The 22,154-nt window shown below is 33.1% G+C and overlaps 2 protein-coding genes, 1 long non-coding RNA gene and 1 pseudogene across 4 annotated transcripts; 2 read left to right on the top strand and 2 right to left on the bottom strand.

Annotated features, from left to right (window-relative positions):
• Positions 1-2,695: 2,695 nt before the first annotated feature.
• LOC143618603 (uncharacterized) lies at positions 2,696-3,716 on the top strand. Its single transcript, XM_077090747.1, has 4 exons — positions 2,696-2,970; positions 3,075-3,162; positions 3,364-3,430; positions 3,527-3,716. Exons 1-4 carry the CDS (start codon positions 2,760-2,762, stop codon positions 3,578-3,580), a joined length of 420 nt encoding a protein of 139 aa, XP_076946862.1. The 5' UTR covers positions 2,696-2,759; the 3' UTR covers positions 3,581-3,716.
• Positions 3,717-5,099: 1,383 nt separating this feature from the next.
• LOC143618610 (uncharacterized) lies at positions 5,100-6,341 on the bottom strand. Its single transcript, XR_013151052.1, has 3 exons — positions 6,172-6,341; positions 6,001-6,103; positions 5,100-5,809 (listed from the first exon to the last, which is right to left on the bottom strand). It is a non-coding gene; the product is annotated as an uncharacterized LOC143618610 (long non-coding RNA).
• A 654-nt stretch (positions 6,342-6,995) lies between these two features.
• On the top strand, positions 6,996-12,869 carry LOC143618717 (exocyst complex component SEC8-like; annotated as a pseudogene). Its single transcript, XR_013151068.1, has 24 exons — positions 6,996-7,018; positions 7,081-7,516; positions 7,635-7,739; positions 8,096-8,205; positions 8,432-8,584; positions 8,730-8,832; positions 8,931-9,037; positions 9,118-9,410; positions 9,496-9,659; positions 9,733-9,848; positions 9,932-9,996; positions 10,094-10,215; positions 10,308-10,357; positions 10,449-10,548; positions 10,647-10,759; positions 10,842-10,949; positions 11,052-11,249; positions 11,384-11,469; positions 11,578-11,773; positions 11,863-11,940; positions 12,025-12,126; positions 12,212-12,285; positions 12,374-12,469; positions 12,558-12,869. The product of XR_013151068.1 is annotated as an exocyst complex component SEC8-like (transcript).
• A 70-nt stretch (positions 12,870-12,939) lies between these two features.
• Positions 12,940-15,756, bottom strand: LOC143618616 (putative ribosomal large subunit pseudouridine synthase SVR1, chloroplastic). The gene is made up of 10 exons (XM_077090754.1): positions 15,451-15,756; positions 14,650-14,729; positions 14,467-14,567; positions 14,316-14,388; positions 14,146-14,239; positions 14,034-14,082; positions 13,778-13,928; positions 13,601-13,657; positions 13,378-13,433; positions 12,940-13,265 (listed from the first exon to the last, which is right to left on the bottom strand). Exons 1-10 carry the CDS (start codon positions 15,743-15,745, stop codon positions 13,202-13,204), a joined length of 1,020 nt encoding a protein of 339 aa, XP_076946869.1. The 5' UTR covers positions 15,746-15,756; the 3' UTR covers positions 12,940-13,201.
• Between the last annotated feature and the right edge of the window lie 6,398 nt (positions 15,757-22,154).

Here is a 22,154-nt window from a genome sequence, read left to right on the forward strand (position 1 = left end):
GGGAAATCATAAGCCAATGCTAAAATTGAACAACATGGGTTGACAAAATGCGACCTTGAAGTAAAATGAGCATATCCTGAGCTAGAAAATGAGTTACGGGAGCCATAATATATGAATTTTGGGTTTCTCGACGAGAGGAACCCAAATATGAGGTTTTATTAGGTCGCGGTATGCGAAGGGTAGGGTCTATGGCCATCGCGATACGCGATGGTATTAAAAAACATGAAAAAACGGATTTTGACCTATATCTTCTATTTTCCGAACCCTAATCAGGATTGACGACCAACAGCAGTTATTAGGCGATATTGGGTGAATTCCAGTGCTACCAATCATCTATTGATCAATCCTAATGGCCTTCCTCATCATAATCGAAGATCTATCGATGACGATACTCGGCTAGTCTTTTCCGAATCATACATGGGATGTAAAGTTTGTAACAATTTCAGTTTCCTCATTTGGCTAAGAACATTTATGTATAACTGTTTATGGTTAATCTATGATTATTGATGTTTAGTATTTTTGTGTGTTCAATTGGTTTAGGTTTACGTTGATCTGAACGATTAGTTACCAGTTGCTATAATAATTGATCATAGGGTTGTTTGATTAGGTTGAATACGACAAAGCATATAATTGCCCTTAACTGAGTCACACTGGCAGGGACCGTTTGATAATCAGTGCTGTGTGTAAAGCAATTATTGTTGCCTAAGGTTTTGTCTAGTTGATCAGTCTGTAGTTAACCGTTAATGATTAATCTGTTAGGTTGCATGAGATTACTGTAAGTTACCTACTTGAAGTCCCGGGTGTGATTTGCTTTGTTAATTAATTGAAACTCGTTTACTTGTTTGTTTGCTTAATTCTCTAAATTCAACTTAATTGCTTGTGTGATAAGCACTAAAAACCAGTCACTTCATAATTAGAAATCTGTTACACGAATACATTGACCACATACTCTTGGTGGATACGATACCTTACTTATCATATCTATATAGTTTAACTAGGTTTTTGATTGACTCAAACGACGGTCATCAGAACACGTTAATTTCTTTTTGCGGTTTAACATGCCGCAATATACCCATGTTTAATACTAGTTTTTTTTATGTTTATAACAAAAACACAAACTGACGGTATTTATTGAATGGGTTAGTTTTGACTTTTAAGAGGCATAATTTGCCAATGATCTCTAACTTAAGTGGTTAAGGTGAGACATTCACAGACTTTAATTTAAAATGGAGAAGTCTTGGGTTCAAGTTCCAACCATGACAAAATAAAACTGTTTCATGTTGAGCCAGGTAGGTATCTATCTGGGAGTGGTCTCTGATACTCGAGGACAAGTAAACCAGTGACACGTAATTGATCCAAATTAACCGTTAAAAAGGGTGCCTAATTTCATCCGATATAATCTACGAGTTACGAAGAGTTTTTGAGGAGTTAAATTACCGAAAATGACCTCACCGACAGCCGTGTTTTAATTTTGAAAGGTAAAAAGCAATGAACATTAAAGTCATTTAGTTTTCACTTATCCACATAATATCCACGTCAGACAGAGAGACAGACAGCAGACCGAAAGAGACCATGAACTAAAACACGACACCGACCCACCAATGGAATATTCTTCCTTTCAAAACGTGTCTATATATACATAATACATACTTCCTCACCAACCTTCTTTCGCCGATCCAATTAATTTCCAACTGGTACGCCTTCTAACCATTTTTACTATTATTTTTTTTTTTATTTTTTTAATTATATTGATTGACTCTCATTCTGTGTTAATTATCGAAATTGGTTTATGGGTTTTGGTGGGTTTTATCTTTTATTTGAGTCTTGGTGTTCTTGATGTTTGATTCTTGAGTTTATATCGAAAATGGTTAATAAAGTTGTGTTCTTGATGTGGGTTTTGTTTAATTCTTGTGGTTTTGGTGAATAATGATCAATATTGTTGCGTTTATGATGTGGGTTTTGGTGGGTTTTGTTTTTAATTTGATATTATTGTTATATGGGTTTTATTTTTTGGGGGTTTTGGTGAGCAATGTGCAATATATCTGATTTCTTGATTTAAAAGATGTGAATGTAATTCTTAATTAGTTTGATTTGTAAACAATAGTACCAAATTAATATGTAAATAAAAACATGAAATTAACTGCTAAATATCGGGTTTTAATTTGGGGGTGTTTAAGGGATTTTGGTGGATTTAGGGTTTACGATTAACAAAGCTTATAGCTTATTTTTTACAAAATAAGCTTAACATGGTGTTTGGTTTAGCCTTTTAAGCTTATGCTTATGAGCTTATATAGCTAATTTGAAGAAGCTTCTTTGAAGATGGTTTTTTAACTTATTTGAATAAGCTTATTTGTATTACTCATTTGGCCTCAAATGGTGATGGATTAGTAATTATTGAAGCAAAACAAATTAAAGAATGGTGGATTTAACAACTTATTAAGACACATAACTAACTTGTAGAATATAAGTTAATCCAAACACTTAAAAATAGCTTATCGAATAATAGAAAATAAGCTATAAGCTACTTTAAAATATAAGCATAAGCATAAAAAAAATGAAAAAGCTAGGCCAAACACCAATAGTTGGTACTTGGTTGTTACCTGCGATTAAGATGATGGGTATATATAATATATTGTATTAATATTAGTATTTTAGCAAGTAAAATTTTCTCTTTTTGAGTTTCTTTGTTCTTTCTACCCGATTCTTGAAAATCTTTGCAAATAAAGATCATAGTTAGCAAATTACTAATTATTAAATGAATGTTACTGAGCTACAGAAATGTTAATGTCACAGTGAAAATGATGGAAGTCGACACAAGTTCACAAGCTAACGGTATCATGACGATGGAAGTCAGTAACATAAGTACAAGATCCATTGAGAAGCGACCGTTGGAGAACCCGACACCTAGAAATGAAGCAAAAAAGAACCCGGAAGCCAATGAAAGTAGCACCCCTGTGTTTATTAATCATGGTAAATCTTTACTTCATAAAGGATGGGTGTATTTTATTTGTTCAAAAATGATATTTTGATGGTCAAAACAAGGTTATTTAAGTATGAATTGATTGAATAAACAGGTGCAATTGCTTGGAACGAAGGTAGAAAACGATGGGTCGGAGACCAATCTCAAAAACCACAACATTTGCCAAAAGATCCAATCATAAGGTAGCTACAAAATTATAGTTTTCTATGACTTAGTTGCGGTCATTCTGAAATTTAATAATTTTGTACAAAATTATATAATTTTATGTGATATTGCTACTGCTAATATTTATACACAATTTCAAAGGTCTAAAGAATGCTTGTACATATTTGGACCGTTTGACCTTAAAAGTCAAACTTGAACCTTTTCATCTTTATATGCAGCTGGTCAGCAACTTACGAAGACTTGCTTTCAACGAGCAACAGATTCTCCGAGCCGATTCCTTTATCCGTAAGAATCTTTATAAAACTGAATCCATGAACCTAGTATTTTATGATGTTGGCTTATTTTTCGACGATTTTAAATTTATTTTTTATGAACTTGCAGGAGATGGTAGATTTCCTTGTTGATATCTGGGACACCGAAGGTTTGTTTGATTAACCGATTAATCAGAAATCAATGATGAACTGATTTTAGGTGTTTCTTGATGTTAAAATCAAAGAGAGATTATAGACTATAGTTATGTTTTTTTTTCTCCCGAAGGGCAACTTAATAGTTATTAGTTATGTTACTTATGTAGCAAGAAGTGAAGTAACCATTTAATCATAGTACTCTGATTGATGCAACTTTGTGCACAAATGTCCGAAACTGGTCAAACCGTGGACCTGTTAGGGTCAACGTGTCGTTACATAGCTGTTGACCCGTGGTTAGGACACGTTTCTTAATTTGATTTTAGTTGTAAAGATGCCGTTTTGAACTCTTCCCTTGATTGTGGGCATGATTTAGGTGTTCAAATGGAGTGTACGCAATGTTTATTGCATTTTTGTGCCAAAGTGGCATATTTTTGGGGTTAATATAGCTGTTAATTTGGATGACAGTTGCCTAACGGCTAAGGTTAACAACCGATTCTTGTCAATTGCCTATATAAGTCAAGTTTTGCTCACACTTGTTACAAATAGTACTCAAATTTTAATATTGTTTCAGTGTTGTAAATTATATATAACAAGTTTTTTGACCCGCGCATTACCGCGGAGGCGTAAACTCGTGAGAAAACAACCAACTTTGAAACTCTATGACACTCTCGTTGAAACGTTAAAGACAGTCTTTGGTTAAATGGGTTATGGGGATATACCGTTAGTTCTTTAGTTCGTAAGACACGATTAAAATCGATAACAAAATTGCATGCAGCCAATTAACTAAATCATCTTGGAAAAGAGTTTCTTTTTTCTTCGACTCCTCTTGCATTTTACCTTTACTCGTTTTCTGTTTTCTATATTTCAACCGATGCGGCCTGAAGAGTTGCTTCTATTACCTGCACAAATTTATTTACAAAGGCAGTTTCTTCACCGGCAGCTAATAACTTTTGTTGGGCCTTTGAAAGTTGTGTTAACACCTAAAAAACAATAGAGAAAAGTTACAAATTAAATCTACACTGACCAACCCTACATATAAGAATACATAATCAATACAAACAATACAACACATAAACCCAAAGTTAGCATAGGGAAGTGACAGCAAGAAAAAGAAAACATGGTTGAGGATAGGAATTCGTGGAGAAGTAGAATTAAAGTTAAGGATTTTTAGAGAGAATTGAATACCTTAGGGCTTAGACTTAACTTATTTAGGTCACATACCATAATGGTATTTCCCTTACATTTATTATTATTATTATTATTATTAGCTTTTATATTGCGGTTAAACTGTGACCTTATTATTAATATTATTATAATTAGTAGTAGTTTTTTATATAACTGTTAAACTTTGATTTCCTTTTTTTGCTTCATACACATGTTCTTAGAGCCGAGGGTCTCTCTGGAAGCCACCTCTTTATTCCTTTGGATAGAGGTACGGTGTGCCTACATCCCACCCTCCCCAGACCCTACCTATAGCTCTGCTGTCGGTGGGATTTTACTGGGTATGATTGATTGATTGATTGGTATCTTACATTAAAAATTCATGATATAATAAGTTTTAGAGCATTATGCTTAAAACATAACATAAAACAGAATCTTCATTTGTAAAGACTAAATACATAAATCAAAGTGAATGAGAATGTAAAGGATACTATAATGAGTGGAAGGCAAAAAGGCGACACTGCCACTTTGATACAAAGATGTATATCATATAATATATAAAATATTAGACAACTTAACGTATTTATCGGCTCGCAAGTATGAGCCGTCTCTATTGACTCCAAAGACTTGCCCTTCAAAACACCTTCAAGCAACCTAACCTAACAACTGAAGCAGCAGAGGCCCTTTGTGAAAGTTTGCCATTAGTGTAACTTTAAATGTCGACTTTGCTGTTTATTTGCACAAATCCAAAGCTTAATATAACAATTGGCCTCTATTCTTCTAATTCAAGATAATCTTTTGTTGACTAAAAAGTTCAATACCAACATACCTTTGACTTTGCATGCAAATTACTCATCATCTTACGAAAGTTCAAACTTAACAAAGGAAGCAATTAGTCACATTTTTGCCAACAATACACTTGTTTATAAAACCAAATGTCCAATGGATTTCTAAAAGCAGTCCTTTAAATGGGTATGGATAAATCTTATTAAAATGAAAATTAATTTCCAAGAGGTTTGTGTTACCCAGGGCATTACCCTTGAGAGCATTCAAATTCTTGTACTCTTCCATGCAAATACTGAACACATTCTAAAACCTGCTATAATATACATCGGTTTGCTCAAGCGAATTTTATGTTGCATCAAAATCTGAGTATCCTTATATTATTTAGTTGATTTACCTCAAGCGAATTTTATGTTGCATCTCTCTTCTGATCACTAATGGGTATCAAATCACTCAATATTAGGATCCTAATACCCAAAAAATGTGTTCTAATCAATTACATACCACTAATTTTAAGAAATCGGTACAGTGTACCGATGTGCACAACTGGAGAATTAGGGCTAGTTACATGTGTTGATATCATCCGAAAAAGTAAATTAGGTCAAACCTAGATAGACAAAGTGAGATGAAATTAAGCAATCAATTAGCAAAATCGCCAAACAAAATAAGCGTTACCTCTAAGCTCGAGGTGGGAGACGAAGACACTGAGGTTGGCGTTAACGTAACCGTCTTGTCAACGAAGAATGGGTTCACCTTGAATTGAACCATCACAACTGTGGTGGTGATTACGATTTAGGGTTTGGAAGAGGTGAAGCATATCTTTGGACGAGCATGATAGGAAAGGAAAGGAGGGGCAGATGATTCCACGTAATGATAAGAAAAAAAATCAACGGCTCTTATTAAAATTTTGATGAATAGTGAGTGAACCATGATGCTTTTTAATATATATATATAATATTACTTTTTTTAAAATTAAGTGACAAAAGTTATTATTTTTTAGCTTTAACATTTATGAAGGAAAAAAAAATACAAATGTATTACATAATAAATAAGTTTTATAATTGTTTCATTTAAATCTATCTAATATATATATATATATATATATATATAAAGCATGAGCTATGGACCTCTTAAATTTTAAGAGGTACAAAACTCATTGCTTTATATAAAACACATAATGCATCAAAAATTTAAAAATTAGGGGTAATTAAGTATTTATCCACAAATATTACATAACTATTATTCTTTTAAAATATACCAACTTTGGTCCCTTAACTTCACTACCTTTTTTGTAAGTTTAATAATAGTTACATATATGCCCCCTAATTCAAAACCAACTACCCCATGATTTATTAACAACCATAATTTTTTCACACGTTAATATTTTTTAAAAAAAAAATACATTATAAAAACGAGCATTTTATTCTCTTTAATTTGGGTATAAAAAAAATACATTTATTCAGCAAACAAACACAGACAAACTTCTCGCCGAATAAGTTATGAACAATTTGCCGAATGTTCGGTTCGTTTACAGCACTAGTGCCTGTATCTATATATTTGAGGACTAATTAGGTAAGCTTGTAGGTGGAAGTATTTGGTTGGATATTTATTATATTGTTTGTTTCCATACCAGTATTTGAGAGAGGATCTAGAGAATGTAGATGAGAGCTGGACTGTGGCACGGTTTGATTCGTTACCTCATGTTGTCCGTATATTGACTTCAAAAGATCGAGAAGATGACATCCAAGCATTGAAAGACCAAAGTGATATTGTTGAGGAAGTTGTAGATGAAGTTGTTCAAACTTATCATGGTGGATTCAACAGAGCAATTCAAAATTATTCACAGATATTGCGGTTATTTAGCGAGTCTACTCAGAGCGTAGGAAAACTTAAAGTTGATTTGGGTAATGCAAAAAAAGTGATTAGTGCTCGTAACAAACAGTTGCATCAGCTTTGGTATCGGTCCATGACATTGAGGCACATTATTTCATTGTTGGATCAAATTGAGAACATAGCTCAGGTTTGTGTGCACCTGTTAAGGCTGCAATGCACTTCTCTATAGTTGTTAATATAAAGATATTTTCTGCTGCAATGCAAGTTATGGTGACTGAAGATCTTGAATTGCATGTATTATTCAGGTACCAACTCGTATTAACAAGCTTATTGATGATAATGAGTTATACGCAGCAGTTCAAGTACATGTTCAATCAGCTAGAATGCTTGAAAGAGAGGGACTTCAGACTGTAAGTCAATTTTATCTTATTCAAATTGTTTCTGGTTGCACAACCATGTACAGAGATCCTAAATATGGTGCCTCACTATAGTTTAAAGGTGGAAACCTAGCACGATTAATATGCTATTTTACATTGTGTATATCAAGCATATAGAATAGGAGATTGCATAAATTAGCCATTTGGTGTATTAGGTGACTTATACATCATCCTTATGACAGTGAAGTTAGACTTTTTTTTTTTGGGGGTTCTAAGTTCTTATATGGTGCATACTAAAGGAGATGTACCTATAAGCATCTAATTCTTAGTTCTTTTTTAGACATGTTTAAATTAAACCGAGAAATTTACATCCTAGCTGGTTTGACCAGGTTGGTGCTCTTCAAGATGTCCGATCAGAGTTGGCAAAATTGCGAGGAGTTCTCTTTCACAAAGTATTGGAAGCTTTACATGCCCATCTTTATAATACTGGTGAATATAGGTAATTCTTTTTTTCTGGTTTCTCACTTTGGCAAAGAATTACTTGCTTTCTGTTGATTTTAATCATGGACAGAAGGATTGAATTTGTGCCAACCGTTGTTTCATCTCATTACTGTTATTTATTATTATATTTTATCATGAAGCGAGGGATTTTAGCAATGATTATATATTAAAAAAGAATCCAGTTACAAGGATGGTTTTGGAGAATTGATATTGTTTTAGTGCAGCTCAGCTACACCTAGTATGAATGAGAAAGATGATGCCATTCCAACCACAACTGTTGCTGCATTTTCAATGAATAATTCCCAATCTCTCTCCCGGAGAACCAGATTGCAGAAAGGTGACAGTCATGTTGGAGTTGCTAGCTCTGTTGATGGAGGGTAAGATAAAATTTCAGTTCTTGATTACATTTTATGAAATAATCTTTATATATTGATGCTTAGTTGTCGATCCTTATTCAACAATGAACCACTTTAGAACACATGGATAAGATAACATTTTGTTTATGTTTTTAATGTATTTCAGTTCATCATATGATGGCCATGATGATGACGACATTAACGATGATGCAGAGAATATTCCTCGTCTTCCACCATGGTTACTGGAATCCACTCCTGATGAATTTGTTGTATGAACTATAATGCTTTATGACCTCACACCTGTTAAAATTTTAAAAAGTTTGTTTTCTCTAACTGATAAAAATATTGGGGTCCTAATTAATTTTAGGAAACAATGAGAAAAAGTGAATCCCCTCTTCATGTGAAGTATTTACAGACTATGGTTGAGTGTCTTTGCATGCTTGACAAAGTTGCGGCTGCTGGTGCTATAATCTGGTATTTTCTCCATCCATGTGTTTTCATTGCCTCCAATGAAAGAAGCAATGTTGAAGTGTGTTGTATATTTTAATGTGCAGCCAAAGATTGAGACCGACAATTCATGAAATCATCACATCAAAGATTAACGATCAGGCAGAATATGTAAATTCATCTAGGTCTGGTGGGGGGCATGGTGCTCGAACATCTACCACTGGTCTTCAGTATGTAAGAGGGCAGCTACAAAATGAAAAACATAAAAATGGGCCATCGTTAGCTGTATCACTAATGGCAGTTAGCCCTGTAACACCTGTCATGGCCCCCATGGGTGCCGCCCAGTCAGCAGCAAAGGAGCTTCTCGATTCTGTTCTTGATACTATTGTTCGAATATTCGGTTCGTAAAACCTTCAGTGTTCTGTGTGTGTATGAACACTCACTTTAGTTTCTGTGTAATATTAATGCGTGAATGTTATGTTCAGATAACCATGTAGTTGTTGGGGAGCTTATTGAATCAAAATCTTCTCAACAAACATACATGAACACAACAAAGCCTTTGGTGCGTGATAAATCTGGGAACTCTGATTCTGAAGCATCTCAGGCCACAGGAGGCTACACTATCGGGTTTTCCATGACGGTTTTGCAGGTAGTTAATTTGAACGTTGTGCTAATTTCTTTTCCATCTTATGAATAGTACCTTATGTTTGTAAATATCACAGAGTGAATGCCAACAACTCATATGTGAGATTCTGAGAGCAACTCCTGAAGCTGCTTCTGCCGATGCTGCTGTTCAAACTGCTAGACTTGCAAATAAAGCTCCTTCAAAAGACAAGAAGCAAGCAACTAGATTTTAATCTTCTTTTTTAAACACAACAAGAGAATATTAAATAATATATATACTATTTATTGTGGTTGCAGGGACAAATCAGAAGATGGCCTTACATTTGCCTTTCGCTTCACTGATGCTGCCGTTTCCAGCCAAGGTAAGTGAGACTCCTCTTTACCTTGATACTTTCTATTTTACTAAATTTTCCTGAACTTTATCTCGGGTTTGTTTAATTTAACTAATTTCTGGTACAGATTTGATTCGTCAAGGACGGAATAGAAAAGGTCAAAATATCCAAGAAGGTTATGGTTCGGCTTCCGTCCTACCAGAGCAGGGCATATATCTAGCAGCATCTGTATACCGGCCTGTTTTACAGGTTGGGCCCTTTGACCAATTTCTGAACCGTTTAAAAAAAGTTGTTAGCTGTGCACCATACTATAGTTTCGACTTACATTCTTGCATATGCAGTTTACCGATAAAATCGCGTTAATGCTGCCTGAAAAGTATTCTCAACTAGGGTAAAGTTTGTTGAGATATGATTAACCATTGTAGTGTCTTAACCTAATTCTTTTTTTCTGTTTAGAATTAACAAGACTTCTTGTGTTTCAGCAATGATGGATTCTGGCCTTTCTTGAAAACTTTATAAAAGATCACTTCTTGCCAACTATGTTTGTGGATTACAGAAAAGGCGTGCAACAAGCAATATCAAGTAAGTTCTTTTAAATTAATATCTTTAAGTTGTTCATATAGAATTAATAGACAATTCAAGGTTTCACATTATAAATCATGGGTTTGTTTCTTTTGTAGGTCCAGCTGCATTTCGACCACGCGCAAATCCTGTTGCTGCTTACACCCCATCTGTTTCCAAGGGACGACCTGTCTTACAAGGACTTCTGACCATAGATTATTTAGCTAAAGAGGCATACTTCTTTTACCTTTTAATGATGTTGATTTTACTATTTTTTATAGCTTTTTTTTATAGCTTGCATATTATTTTTGTAGGTTCTTGGGTGGGCCCAAGCAATGCCTAAATTTGCTGGTGATCTTGTGCTGTCCGTGCAAACGTTCCTGGAACGAACATATGAAAGATGTCGGGCATCATACACCGAGGCATGTCTAATGCTTTGAAAATTATGGTTAAAAATATTATTATGGTTAAAAACACTAGCATACCTAGCCGTCTTAAGTTTTGTGTGGTTGGTTATATATCAGGCAGTTCTTGAGAAGCAAAGTTATATGTTAATTGGAAGACATGATGTTGATAAACTTATGAAACGTGACCCAGCAAGTGCTTTTTTGCCAACTTCACTTGCTTATGCAAATTCAGATAGCCATATTGCTGATGCTGAAGCTGATGGTGTTGAGCTGGAGATTAGTGCATTATTGATGAAACTAAGACCAATCAAACAGGTCAAATTAATCTTTTAAATGCTTTCAGATTCTTTTATTACAGTGTTAACAATAACACTTGAAGTTTTAGCTGCCTGTTAGTCTAGAGGTCTAATTGTGTATAAGCAGGCACTTGCAATAATTTGTTTTTGCAGGAGTCTCTGATTCGTGATAACAACAAACTTATACTGTTGGCATCGCTTAGTGATTCATTGGAGTACATTGCTGACTCTATAGAAAGGCAAGTTCTTATTAATCAACATTTTCTTCTTTTGGAATGATTACTATCAAAATGTACGTGTTGATCAATTATTACAATTGTGAGATTGATTTTTTTCGGTCCATAAAGGTTTGCGAATGCATCAGCAAAAGCGTCTGAACAAATAGAAACCGATGTTAAGCCGACACCTATCCATCACAAACGAAGTGCCAGTCTAGCTCCTAAGGATCTGAAAGCATTTTCCGAGGAGTACAGAAAGCTGGCAGTTGATTGCTTAAAAGTTTTGCGTGTAGAAATGCAATTAGAAACAGTTTTCAATATGCAGGTTTGTCACTTCTAAAATAAAATCAATGTGAGACCAATAAATGATGAATGTGTTTTAACTTTTAACCTTTCAACATTGCATGTTAACAGGTAATGGCAACAAGAGAATACTTGGAAGACCAAGATGCTGAGGAACCTGATGCTTATATCATATCTTTAATTACCCAGGTGAGTCTTGTTTCTAGGTTGGTTTTCTCTCCTTTTTACACTTTTGTAATTGAATATATTCTAATTATGTACTTAATCCCATAGATAACACGTAGAGATGAAGTAATTGCTCCTTTCATTGCTCCAAACAGAAGGAACTATGTATTTGGTGGTATCTGTGCTGTCGCGTCACATGCATCCATCAAGGTACCTTATCATGCCAAGATGTTAATTTTATATATTTTTTTCTTTTCTGGTTTTATTATTAATAAGAATTTAAACTATATTTCAGGCTTTGGGAGAGATGAAAAAATCAACCTCTTTGGAGTGCAGCAGATATGTAGGAATACAATTGCATTAGAACAGGTTTAACTACTCTTCCTGAATTGTGTTAATTTGTATATGATCTTGTGTAATATTATTTAATAATTCATATAATTATATGATACAATAGGCATTGTCTTCCATACCCTCGATTGATAGTGATTCTGTTCGAATGAAGTTAGATCATGTTCGAACTTATTATGAGCTGCTAAACATGCCAGTTGAGGTAATATTTATTTCCGCATCCGTATTTGTCCTTTTTATTATAAAAAAAAGGTTAATTACATGTGTAAGTTTCTATATTTTGTTTCCAGGCCTTGCTTGCCTTCATTACCGAGCATGACCGTTTATTCAATCCAATAGAGTACGTCAATCTTCTAAAGGTCCAAGTTCCTGGAAGGGAAGTTCCAGATGATGCCAGAGCTAGAACGGCTGAAAATGCCTATATAAGATGTTGGATGTTATTGTTGTTTGTGTTTTGGTTTTTAATCATTGTCAAGCAGTATCAATTTTGGAAGCTTTCGTATATCTTCAGTATTATGGCCTCGTCTTTTGGACCGGCTGTCAAGAAATCACAAGTAGCATGTAATTTTCTTTCTAAATAATTGTCACTTGTCATTTTAATGATATATTCATGAGTTTGCGCACAATCGTTTTTGTGCGTGAGTGGTGTGAATTATGGGCATTTGTCATACATGGTGTGCTGCGGTGATCATTTCTATCATACATTTTTAAATACAAAAACAAATTTAAGGTTGTTCCATCTCTCTCTCAGCATTAAGCTATCAGTATACTAGTGTCAGTTTACCAAACCAAACACTATCTAAAACAACAAAATTAAAAATCCAGCTGCAATCCCTCTTTGTACATGAACGAGGGATCAAATTCTTGCAACCGAAATAATTGAAAGTCTCATCTCTAAGCTTTTGTGTGCGTGTATAAGCTCCAATTGTTGAAATTACTTCTCACCCCACCCCAACGCCTTTAACTGAGGCGGCTTTAATTCAATGTACTTGCCTAACCTATCAAGTTAAAAAAATAGAGGTAAGTTCATCCACAAAGCCATTTACAATAATCCATCTATTTACGATATCAGATCGCTATTCTTAATACTTTTTACCGAAAAATACTTACAAAAGATCTGGTGGAAGCCTGAATGCACCAATTCGTATCCGTTTCAGTGAATAAATCTGGAATTATAAAACAAGAATGGTTCATTAAAACCCGAAAATAATGGCACCTCATCTATGGGCGGAAAACAATCAATAACATAATAATGGCACTTTCTTTGTGAACTTAATTAAGAAAACACAATATTTGTGCCTCACATATCAAGAATAAAAGTATAAAACTATACCTGAAGTCCAGCACTTTTGACAAGTTCTCTAACTTCATGATTTCTCCCCTCATGAACCTACAAGCAGTCGGTTCAAAAAAATAAACAGATTACCTAACTTCATAATTATAATATTTGTTGGGTAGAACAAAACACTATATACGCAGAGCATTTAATTTCCAAACAGCAATAAATTACCACGATGCGAAGGCGAGGTCTTGTTTTATCAGGCTGTTGAGGTAGTAACTCCACAGCATCCGGGGTACAATGAACACCGTCAATTACTGTTCCCTCACTGATTGCTAGCAAGTGTCGTTTGTGTACTGTTCCATCTATTGTTGCAATGTACCTTGAGCCACAAAACAAGATTCACAACATTTAAAACTTTTACTCTATTATTGATTTTATAATAAAAAAAATATAAAACAATTAGATACACCAGATGGAATCTTACTCCTTGGATAAACCAGATGAAGGGTGAGAAATTTTCTGTGCAAACTCCCCTGAAAAGATAATTAACTAGTTAAAACCCGTGCATCCAAACAGAACCATAACTGTAAGCATACCGTCATTTGTCACGATAATCAGCCCGGTTGTGGCAACATCAAGCCATCCTACAGTAAACAACCGAGGCTTTGGTTGTCCGGGATTTCGTTTATCCTAAAAGACAATAACTTCATGTAAGTAACATAACATAATATGAATAATGAATGAACAAGTCGAGCTTACAGCTTACCCAACTCTTCATATAATCATTAAAAAGAGATAGGGCTGATTTAGTTTGACTTTCTGCTGCTGAACAAATGTACCTGCAATAGTAACCGTTCAGTTAGCTAAAACGACACATGAAAATAAAAAGCACCGGAACTAATGAACACAAAACAAACCCTTTCAGCTTGTTCAGAGCGAGATAGACCTTCGGGGGCAGTTTCTTGGGAAGACGGTTACCGTTCACATAAATCATATCCTTCTTAGGATCCACTCTAGTCTGCACATATTATTGAATTCATGATATCAGAAATAACAAACACATTGTAAGAATGTGAATAAGGCGGTAATATTAACAAGACCTGAGGAGTATTGCATACAGAGCCGTTTACAGTCACACGACCATCAAATATTAACTCCTCACAGCTCCTTCTAGATGCCACTAAAACAACAAGTTCACAAAACTTATTACTAAGCATCAACATCTAGGGGTGTTCATGGTTCAATTTAAAACCATGAAACCATCCAACCAGGTTATCGGTTTGGTTTCGAGGTCGGTTTTATCTTTTAACTTTCAGTCAGTCGGTTTCAAAAGTTAGACCGTAGCAAACGATTTGGTTTACGGTTTATACCGAAAACCAGCCGTATAAAACCAGACCGGACCATGATACTATAACTTTTTAAAACATTTTCTATCAACCGCATTTAACTATTTTACTGCGTCTAACAAAATGAATCTGGACTTTGCTGCATCGAAGCGATTAGGCGAACTATTCTCAAAAATCCTTAAGCGAGTCTACTGCCAATTAATAATTTTCATCATATTCTTAGTTTCGCCAGATACTCATTTTAACTGCTTTTTACCCAAACCGTGAAATCAAACCAAATCCGAACCGTCATTAACATTCCGGCTTGGTTCAACTTCAATTTCCAACGGTTAGTTTCAGTTTTCCATATTAAAAAACCATTAATAGTAATAGCGGTTCAGCTCACAGTTTCACCTAAAAACCTTCAAAACCGAACAGCAGTCCAACACCCACATCAAAATCCAATCTTTTACAGAAAAATCAAAAACCCATTTCACAATTGTGCATAACAATCAAACCCTCGTATTAAAAACTAAAAATTGATCAATCAACGCATAATCAAAATCGATAACACACCTCCAGCAGCAGCAAGGACTTTACTGAGCCTCTGCGACTCAGACTCCCTAAAATTCTCGTTATAAAACCTCCTGGCAGATTTCGAATACCTGGGTTCGGAGGTCAACTCTTTGGTTGCTCTTACTTTTACTTTCTTGGTTGCCGGTGACTCTGCGGTGATATGGAGGAGAGTGCGTGGCGAATGGGTGTAATCTATCCATGGAATATGGATTAATGTACGGAATTGGAGGTGGGTGCGGGTGAGAGAGTATGGTTTGGATATGTGGAAGGTGGATGATATGGTGACTACTGCCATGGAAGCGGTGGTGGTGGTGGTGGTGGTAATGGACGGTGGGGATAAGGGGTTTAAAATGTATCAAAACATTTTAGTGTTTGCCTTTTAACATTTGTTTAGAGCTTTAAAAAATGCGCTCATTATTTTCCAATTAATCGTTAGTCCTTGCTTAACTGATTAATTTTAAGTTAATCGGTCAATTGTTAAATCCGGTCAATATTATGATTAATCGGACTTAATCGGCTTTTTTCGATGAGATTCTGGTCAAAATCGACGGTTTACAGCGACATTCCGATCAAAATTAGGGATTTCCAGCCAATTTTCGGTTAAAATGTGTTTATGTATGTATAAAACTGAATATTACATATAAAAGTATGTGTGTTTATATATAAAACTGAAAATTATACATTAAAGTTCGATTCGATTAGTCTTCAATAATCCCGATTAATCGTTAGTCCTCACCTTATCGTCCGACTAGTAACTAGCAATTTTTTGACATTGTTTTTAACTCGCAAACAAGTCAAATATTTTGCAACATATAGAGTAACATCTCTTTTTATTCCATTTCACCGGTAATTAGACTTAACATTTTGATACATCTTGTCTTTATCGGAATGCATCATGCACTTAGATTTGTGAGCTTCATTCATAATCTTCTCACGTAAATCTCCAATGTTTGGTACCAAAATTCTATTTCCAAGTCTGAGAATACAATCATCGCCTTTGACTAAGGAATTAATGGTCCAATTTCGTTTTTTTTTCTGCAATTTAGCTTTCTTCTACCGCTCGTTTCTAAGCATTTTGATTTGTTCAATTAAATCAATATGAAATTCTAATCTCAATGTTTTAACCCTCTTAGGTTTCTCATGTTCTTTTTAACTTAATGCATCTGCTACAACGTTAGCCTTCTCCTCATAATAAATTGTTTCTTTGTCATAATCATTCAGGGCTTCCATTCATCTTCTTTAACGCATATTGAGTTCTTTCTAATCAAAGATATGTTTCAAACTTTTATGATTAGTATGCACGAAAAACTTCTAAAGATAGTGCCTCCATAATTTCAGTGTGAATATTATGGCACCTAACTCTAGATCGTGAGTTGTATAGTTCTTTTCAGGTACTTTAAACTGATGTGAAGCATAAGCTATAATCTTGTTTCTTTGCATTAGAACACAACCCAAAACCAAATGAGATGCATCGCTAAATACAACCAAATTTTCTTTACCTTATGGCAAGGACAATATAGATGCATGAGTAAGCTTTAGCATATCTAATGCTTCTTGTTGTTTTGGTCCCCATTCATATTTAACATTCTTACGAGTTAATGAAGTTAAAGAGACTGCTATTCGTGAGAAATTATCAATGAATCTTCTATAATATCCAGCCAAACCTAAGAAACTTCTAACTTTGGTTGGCGAACAATGAATCTCCCATGTAGTAATAACTTCAATTTTTGCAGTATCTACTTGTATGCCATTATCATTGATAACATGACTTTGAAATTGTACTTCATAAGCACGAACTCCTATTTAAAAAACTTAGCATTCAAATGACACTTAACTCTTGTATAAATTTCTTTAAATATTATAGAGCTTCAACACCCGGTGGGGTTGTTGATCACACAAATACAACTCAACAAGTTCATAAAATCAGACATATCACACTCACTGCTTTTAAATGCTTTAATTTCACGGGTTCAGATATAAAAATTTTGGGTTGGTTCAATGATGCAGAATGGTGGTTCATGCAAAGTTAATTACATAATAAAAACGATAAAATAATAAAAAACACCGTCATTAGAAATTAAATAAGCACATAACTTAACAATTAATGCTTTACCCTGGTTTAATTTGCTAATTATAGAAAAAATTAACAATTAACAAACGAATTTGAATAATTAACAATATCAAGCACGATTAACAAGAACAATTAACAAATGAATTTAAACTCAATATCACGGTCGCAAGATTCGAAGAAGGTTAGCAAGGCCGCCAGAGAAAAGCGTGAGCGACAGCGGCCAACGATGGTCTTTGTACAATTGTAACAATTTTATTTTATAAAACCCTATACCTAAAAGGACGCATTAAAAAATGTATAGGTGGACGGGAATCAAATATGGAACATTCAGTTAACAAAACTAGTGTCTTATCCACTAGACCAATATCTTACTAATCTATTAAATCAATACAATTTGCCACATGTCATTCTACTAGGCTATCCACCTAGGCTTCCAACTCACAAAATTTCCAATCTAAGAGTCTCTATTATGCTGCCATGTGTCATCTCACACACTATTTAAACCTTAGAATTTTCCACAATCATTTTAATATCTCTCTCTCTCTCTCTGCTTAATTACTAACTCCACCATCTTCTATATTCCGGTAATATAGATCGAGATTAATCGTTTTCCGGTAAGGTTATATATTATACTTTAATGGCCAACAATGTTATATGATTTTCCGGCAAGGTTATATCTTTTTCCGGCAACATCATATTTTCTTCCGGTTATTGTAGATCTAACATTTTTATCTTTATTTTCATTGTTAAGGTTCTAAATCAAAAACGGCGATGAAGCTAATATTTCTACGTATTTACGTTATTCCGGTAAGTTTTCCGTTTATGTGTTATATCTATAACAATGGGTGTTTTATATTTATTTGAAGTTTAATATTTTTCCTGTTTTTTTACTACACATCTTTTTCTTCTAGGTTCTAAATATAAATCAGCTTCATCCATATTCAGTATCATTATTTCGTTTTTTCGGTAAGACACATTTATATTATCCGGTTATAAATTATAATTCTAATATTTCATAATATCAATGTTATAACAAAACTTTATTATTTCAGGTAATTTACCCGATTGATTTACGGAAAATTTGATTATAGTTTCTTAATAAAAAACGGAGATACCATGGTTATTATCATTATTTGTATTTTCCGGTAAGACATTTAAATTTTTCGGTTATAAATTAAATATCAAATGTTCCATAACATAAACATTAATATTCTACTTTATAATTTCAGGTAAATGTCACGAGTCATACAACCTAATTTCAATTTAAATTCTACGAAAAAATCCGAGATACCATAGTCATTCTCACAATTTCGTTTTTCCGGTAAGACCTTTAAAATTTTTCAATTATTAATTATAATTAAAATACTCCATAATATCAATATTAATATTTGATTTTATTATTGCAGGTTATTAATACAATTTATTTAGTTTGACTTTCCTTATTTGTCTAAATAACCGAATTAACATGAATATGGTAATTTAAATACTTTAAATATCCCAATCACACTTTAATTAACATCAATATTGAATATTGACTTTCCTTATAAATAATGGTCCATAATAATAATGATTTGACTACAATATATTATTTTATATAGATTTAAAATTTGACTAAATTTTAAAACATAACTTATATTACCGTATTTTTATAATTTACAAAACTATTTGATTTCTATTTATATTCTAATTTAAAAAATTTATTATCGTTATAAATTTGATCACTGTATATAAGTATATATAATGGATAGTTATAAAATTTATCACGCACTCAAATTTGACCTTACATATTTAAGGTCAATGCTTTGAATATGGTAATTCTAAACAATTTTGGTATATGATTAACCATTAATTTATAATTAACGGTCCATAGTAATAATAATGATTTGACTAAAATATATTTTTTATATACATTAAAATTTTGACTATATTGTTACATTTAAATAACTTAATTTTAGAATTAATGATCAATAATTTAAATAATAAGTTGACTAAAATTTTCAAAGATAAGTTATGTTACCTTATTTTGATAATATTTTGATAATTTACAAAACTATTTGATTACTATTTATATTCTAATTTCAAAATATTATTATCGTTTCTATTTATATTATATCTTACATAAATAAATATATGTAATGGATAGTTATAAAATTGATCACGGGGCTCAAATTTCACATTACATATTTAAGGTCAGTGGAGGTTAATGTTTTGAATATGGTAATTCTAAACATTTTTGGTATATGATTAACCATTAATTTATAATTAATGGCCCATATTAATAATAATGATTTGACTAACTTATATTATTTTATATACATTTAAATTTTGACTATATTGTTACATTTAAACAACTTAATCTAACTATGTTTATAAAGGTTAATAACTTAAGGACCATATACAATATATACAATATACAATATTGTGTGTGTGTATATATATATAATATCTTTGGTAATTGTATACAATATACAATATTGTATATATATAAATTACAAATACAAATTAACTTTTCGGTAATTGTATGCATCTTTGGTATATGATTTAGACTTTATTTTATAATAATGATAATGATTTGACTATAATTTTCAACCTTTATATGAACTTTACAAAAATAAGTTATAGACTTTAATATTAATAAATCGAAATTCAAAATTATCTTCCAATCTATTTCAATTTTAAATCCAATATTATAATCTCTACAACTACTATGAATTATTTCGTAATTTCGTTTTAAATATTACCCGGGTTTGAAATATATTGTTAGTTCAAATACTATCATTTGGACACAATATTGAACAATATTGAAATATATATCATTTATTTATAAGTACAACATTTAGATTTGATTAAATTTATATTATGTTACATATATATTATGTTTTAAATTGTTCTACCGCGTGTAACACGGGCACTATCCTAAATCAATATTAGAATCTATGTTTCTTTTAAGAGATTTGAATCACTTGAATCTTGCTAATGTTAGAAAAGAAATGGCACATTTGGATTTGGAAAATGAAGTTGACGAGAAGGTAAAATGGTTGTTAGAGTGTGAAAACTATGAGTCAAATTTTAATGATCTTCTAAACTCTTTGGAATATGAAAATTAAATTTAAGGTCACACTTATTAAATAACTTAGTTATGCATGAATTTGTTGTTTAAATTTATTATGTTTGTTGATATTTTTTCCACCCGTGTGTAACACGGGCTATACCCTAGTTTTGTACTATAACTAAAATGGTTCCCTCCTAATTTATAAGATGGTTCACTCTATTATTTTTTATATATACCAATACACTATTATTTCGAAACTCGGATGGTTTCAATAAACCACTCATTTTTTAAGTAGATCCGCCCCTGCTCATCACTATCCACCTCTCATGCATCAGAACCTTTCTATACATATGTTTAAATCTGCATTTTTAGTGATAGGCATTGTTAAAATTTCATGTCCTTAAATAACAAATTTTGATTCTAGTGACTCGTAACGTATGTTCAAGTATTTAACAGATTCATCCTTAAATATATCTTTCACGCCCTGCTTGCGGTGCGCACATATAATGTATATATGTGTGAACCCTTGGGTGGTCAAAAGTAAAATTGCACTAATTTTGACGTTATTTTACTAATCACGTGAAAATAACGTTAAAAGTGGCGGAAGGTTAATCAGGCATCATGTGGTGGCGTTGATAGCCGAAAGACAAGGGCACATGCACCAATCAGCCGGTGTCCCGATGATTGAGTGTTACGTGTCTTATGTCCAAGGCTTGATTCAAAACTACTATCGAGCCGGGGTCTCACCGGAAGCAGCCTCTCTATCCCTATGGGATAGAGGTAAGGCTGTCTACATCTTACCCTCCTCAGACCCTACCATAGCATTGCTATTGGTGGGATATACTGAGTACGATGATGATGATCCTTAAATATATCTATATACATAGCTCTGATATCAAGAACCACGTTGCTATATCCATTTCTAATTTATATACATATAAATTTGGTTTCCTGGCCCCAGAGGTTGTAAATTTTTTGAGTAGGGTTCAACGTGTCGTACACGGAACCTCTTCAATTCTTAGGTCTCAAAGCTTCGTTTTTAGTAGGATTGGCTTTGCTATTAAAAAGGGGGTAGCGGCGCAGCTTGTTGCTCGTTTGTCTGCCACTTTATTGTAAACGTTTTCTAGAAATGGAAGTTATATGGTTTTCTTCAAAAAAAATAAAAATAAAGAAGTACATATATAGCTTTGATATCATCTCGTATACATTAAACTTTTGGCAACTTAACTACAGTTGAAAGGAGGCTTGAATATGATATGTAAAGTGAAGCTTAATTCAATATAGAGGAGAAAACATGTAATATGAAAACATATAAATGTATACACAAGATTGCAAAGTCGAATATATCATCGCCATAGAGTATAGAAGGGATTCGTATTTTAATACGCCAGAAAATTCGTGATTTTCTCAGAAGAATAAATCAGTGGGACTGAGAGTTGATTACGGGACGTGATGCTAACATGCATGAGGGAATTGCAATGACAGACATGAGGTTTATTGGCTTTGAGTATGTGTCATGATGGACTCAAATCATATAATATATACTAATACTATTATTTTCTCATTATAGATGGATTATTT

Source organism: Bidens hawaiensis, unplaced genomic scaffold, assembly GCF_021521415.1.
Source record: "Bidens hawaiensis isolate Kalapana, Puna unplaced genomic scaffold, B.hawaiensis_p1.1 tig00002338_1, whole genome shotgun sequence".
Taxonomy (NCBI): Eukaryota; Viridiplantae; Streptophyta; class Magnoliopsida; order Asterales; family Asteraceae; genus Bidens; species Bidens hawaiensis.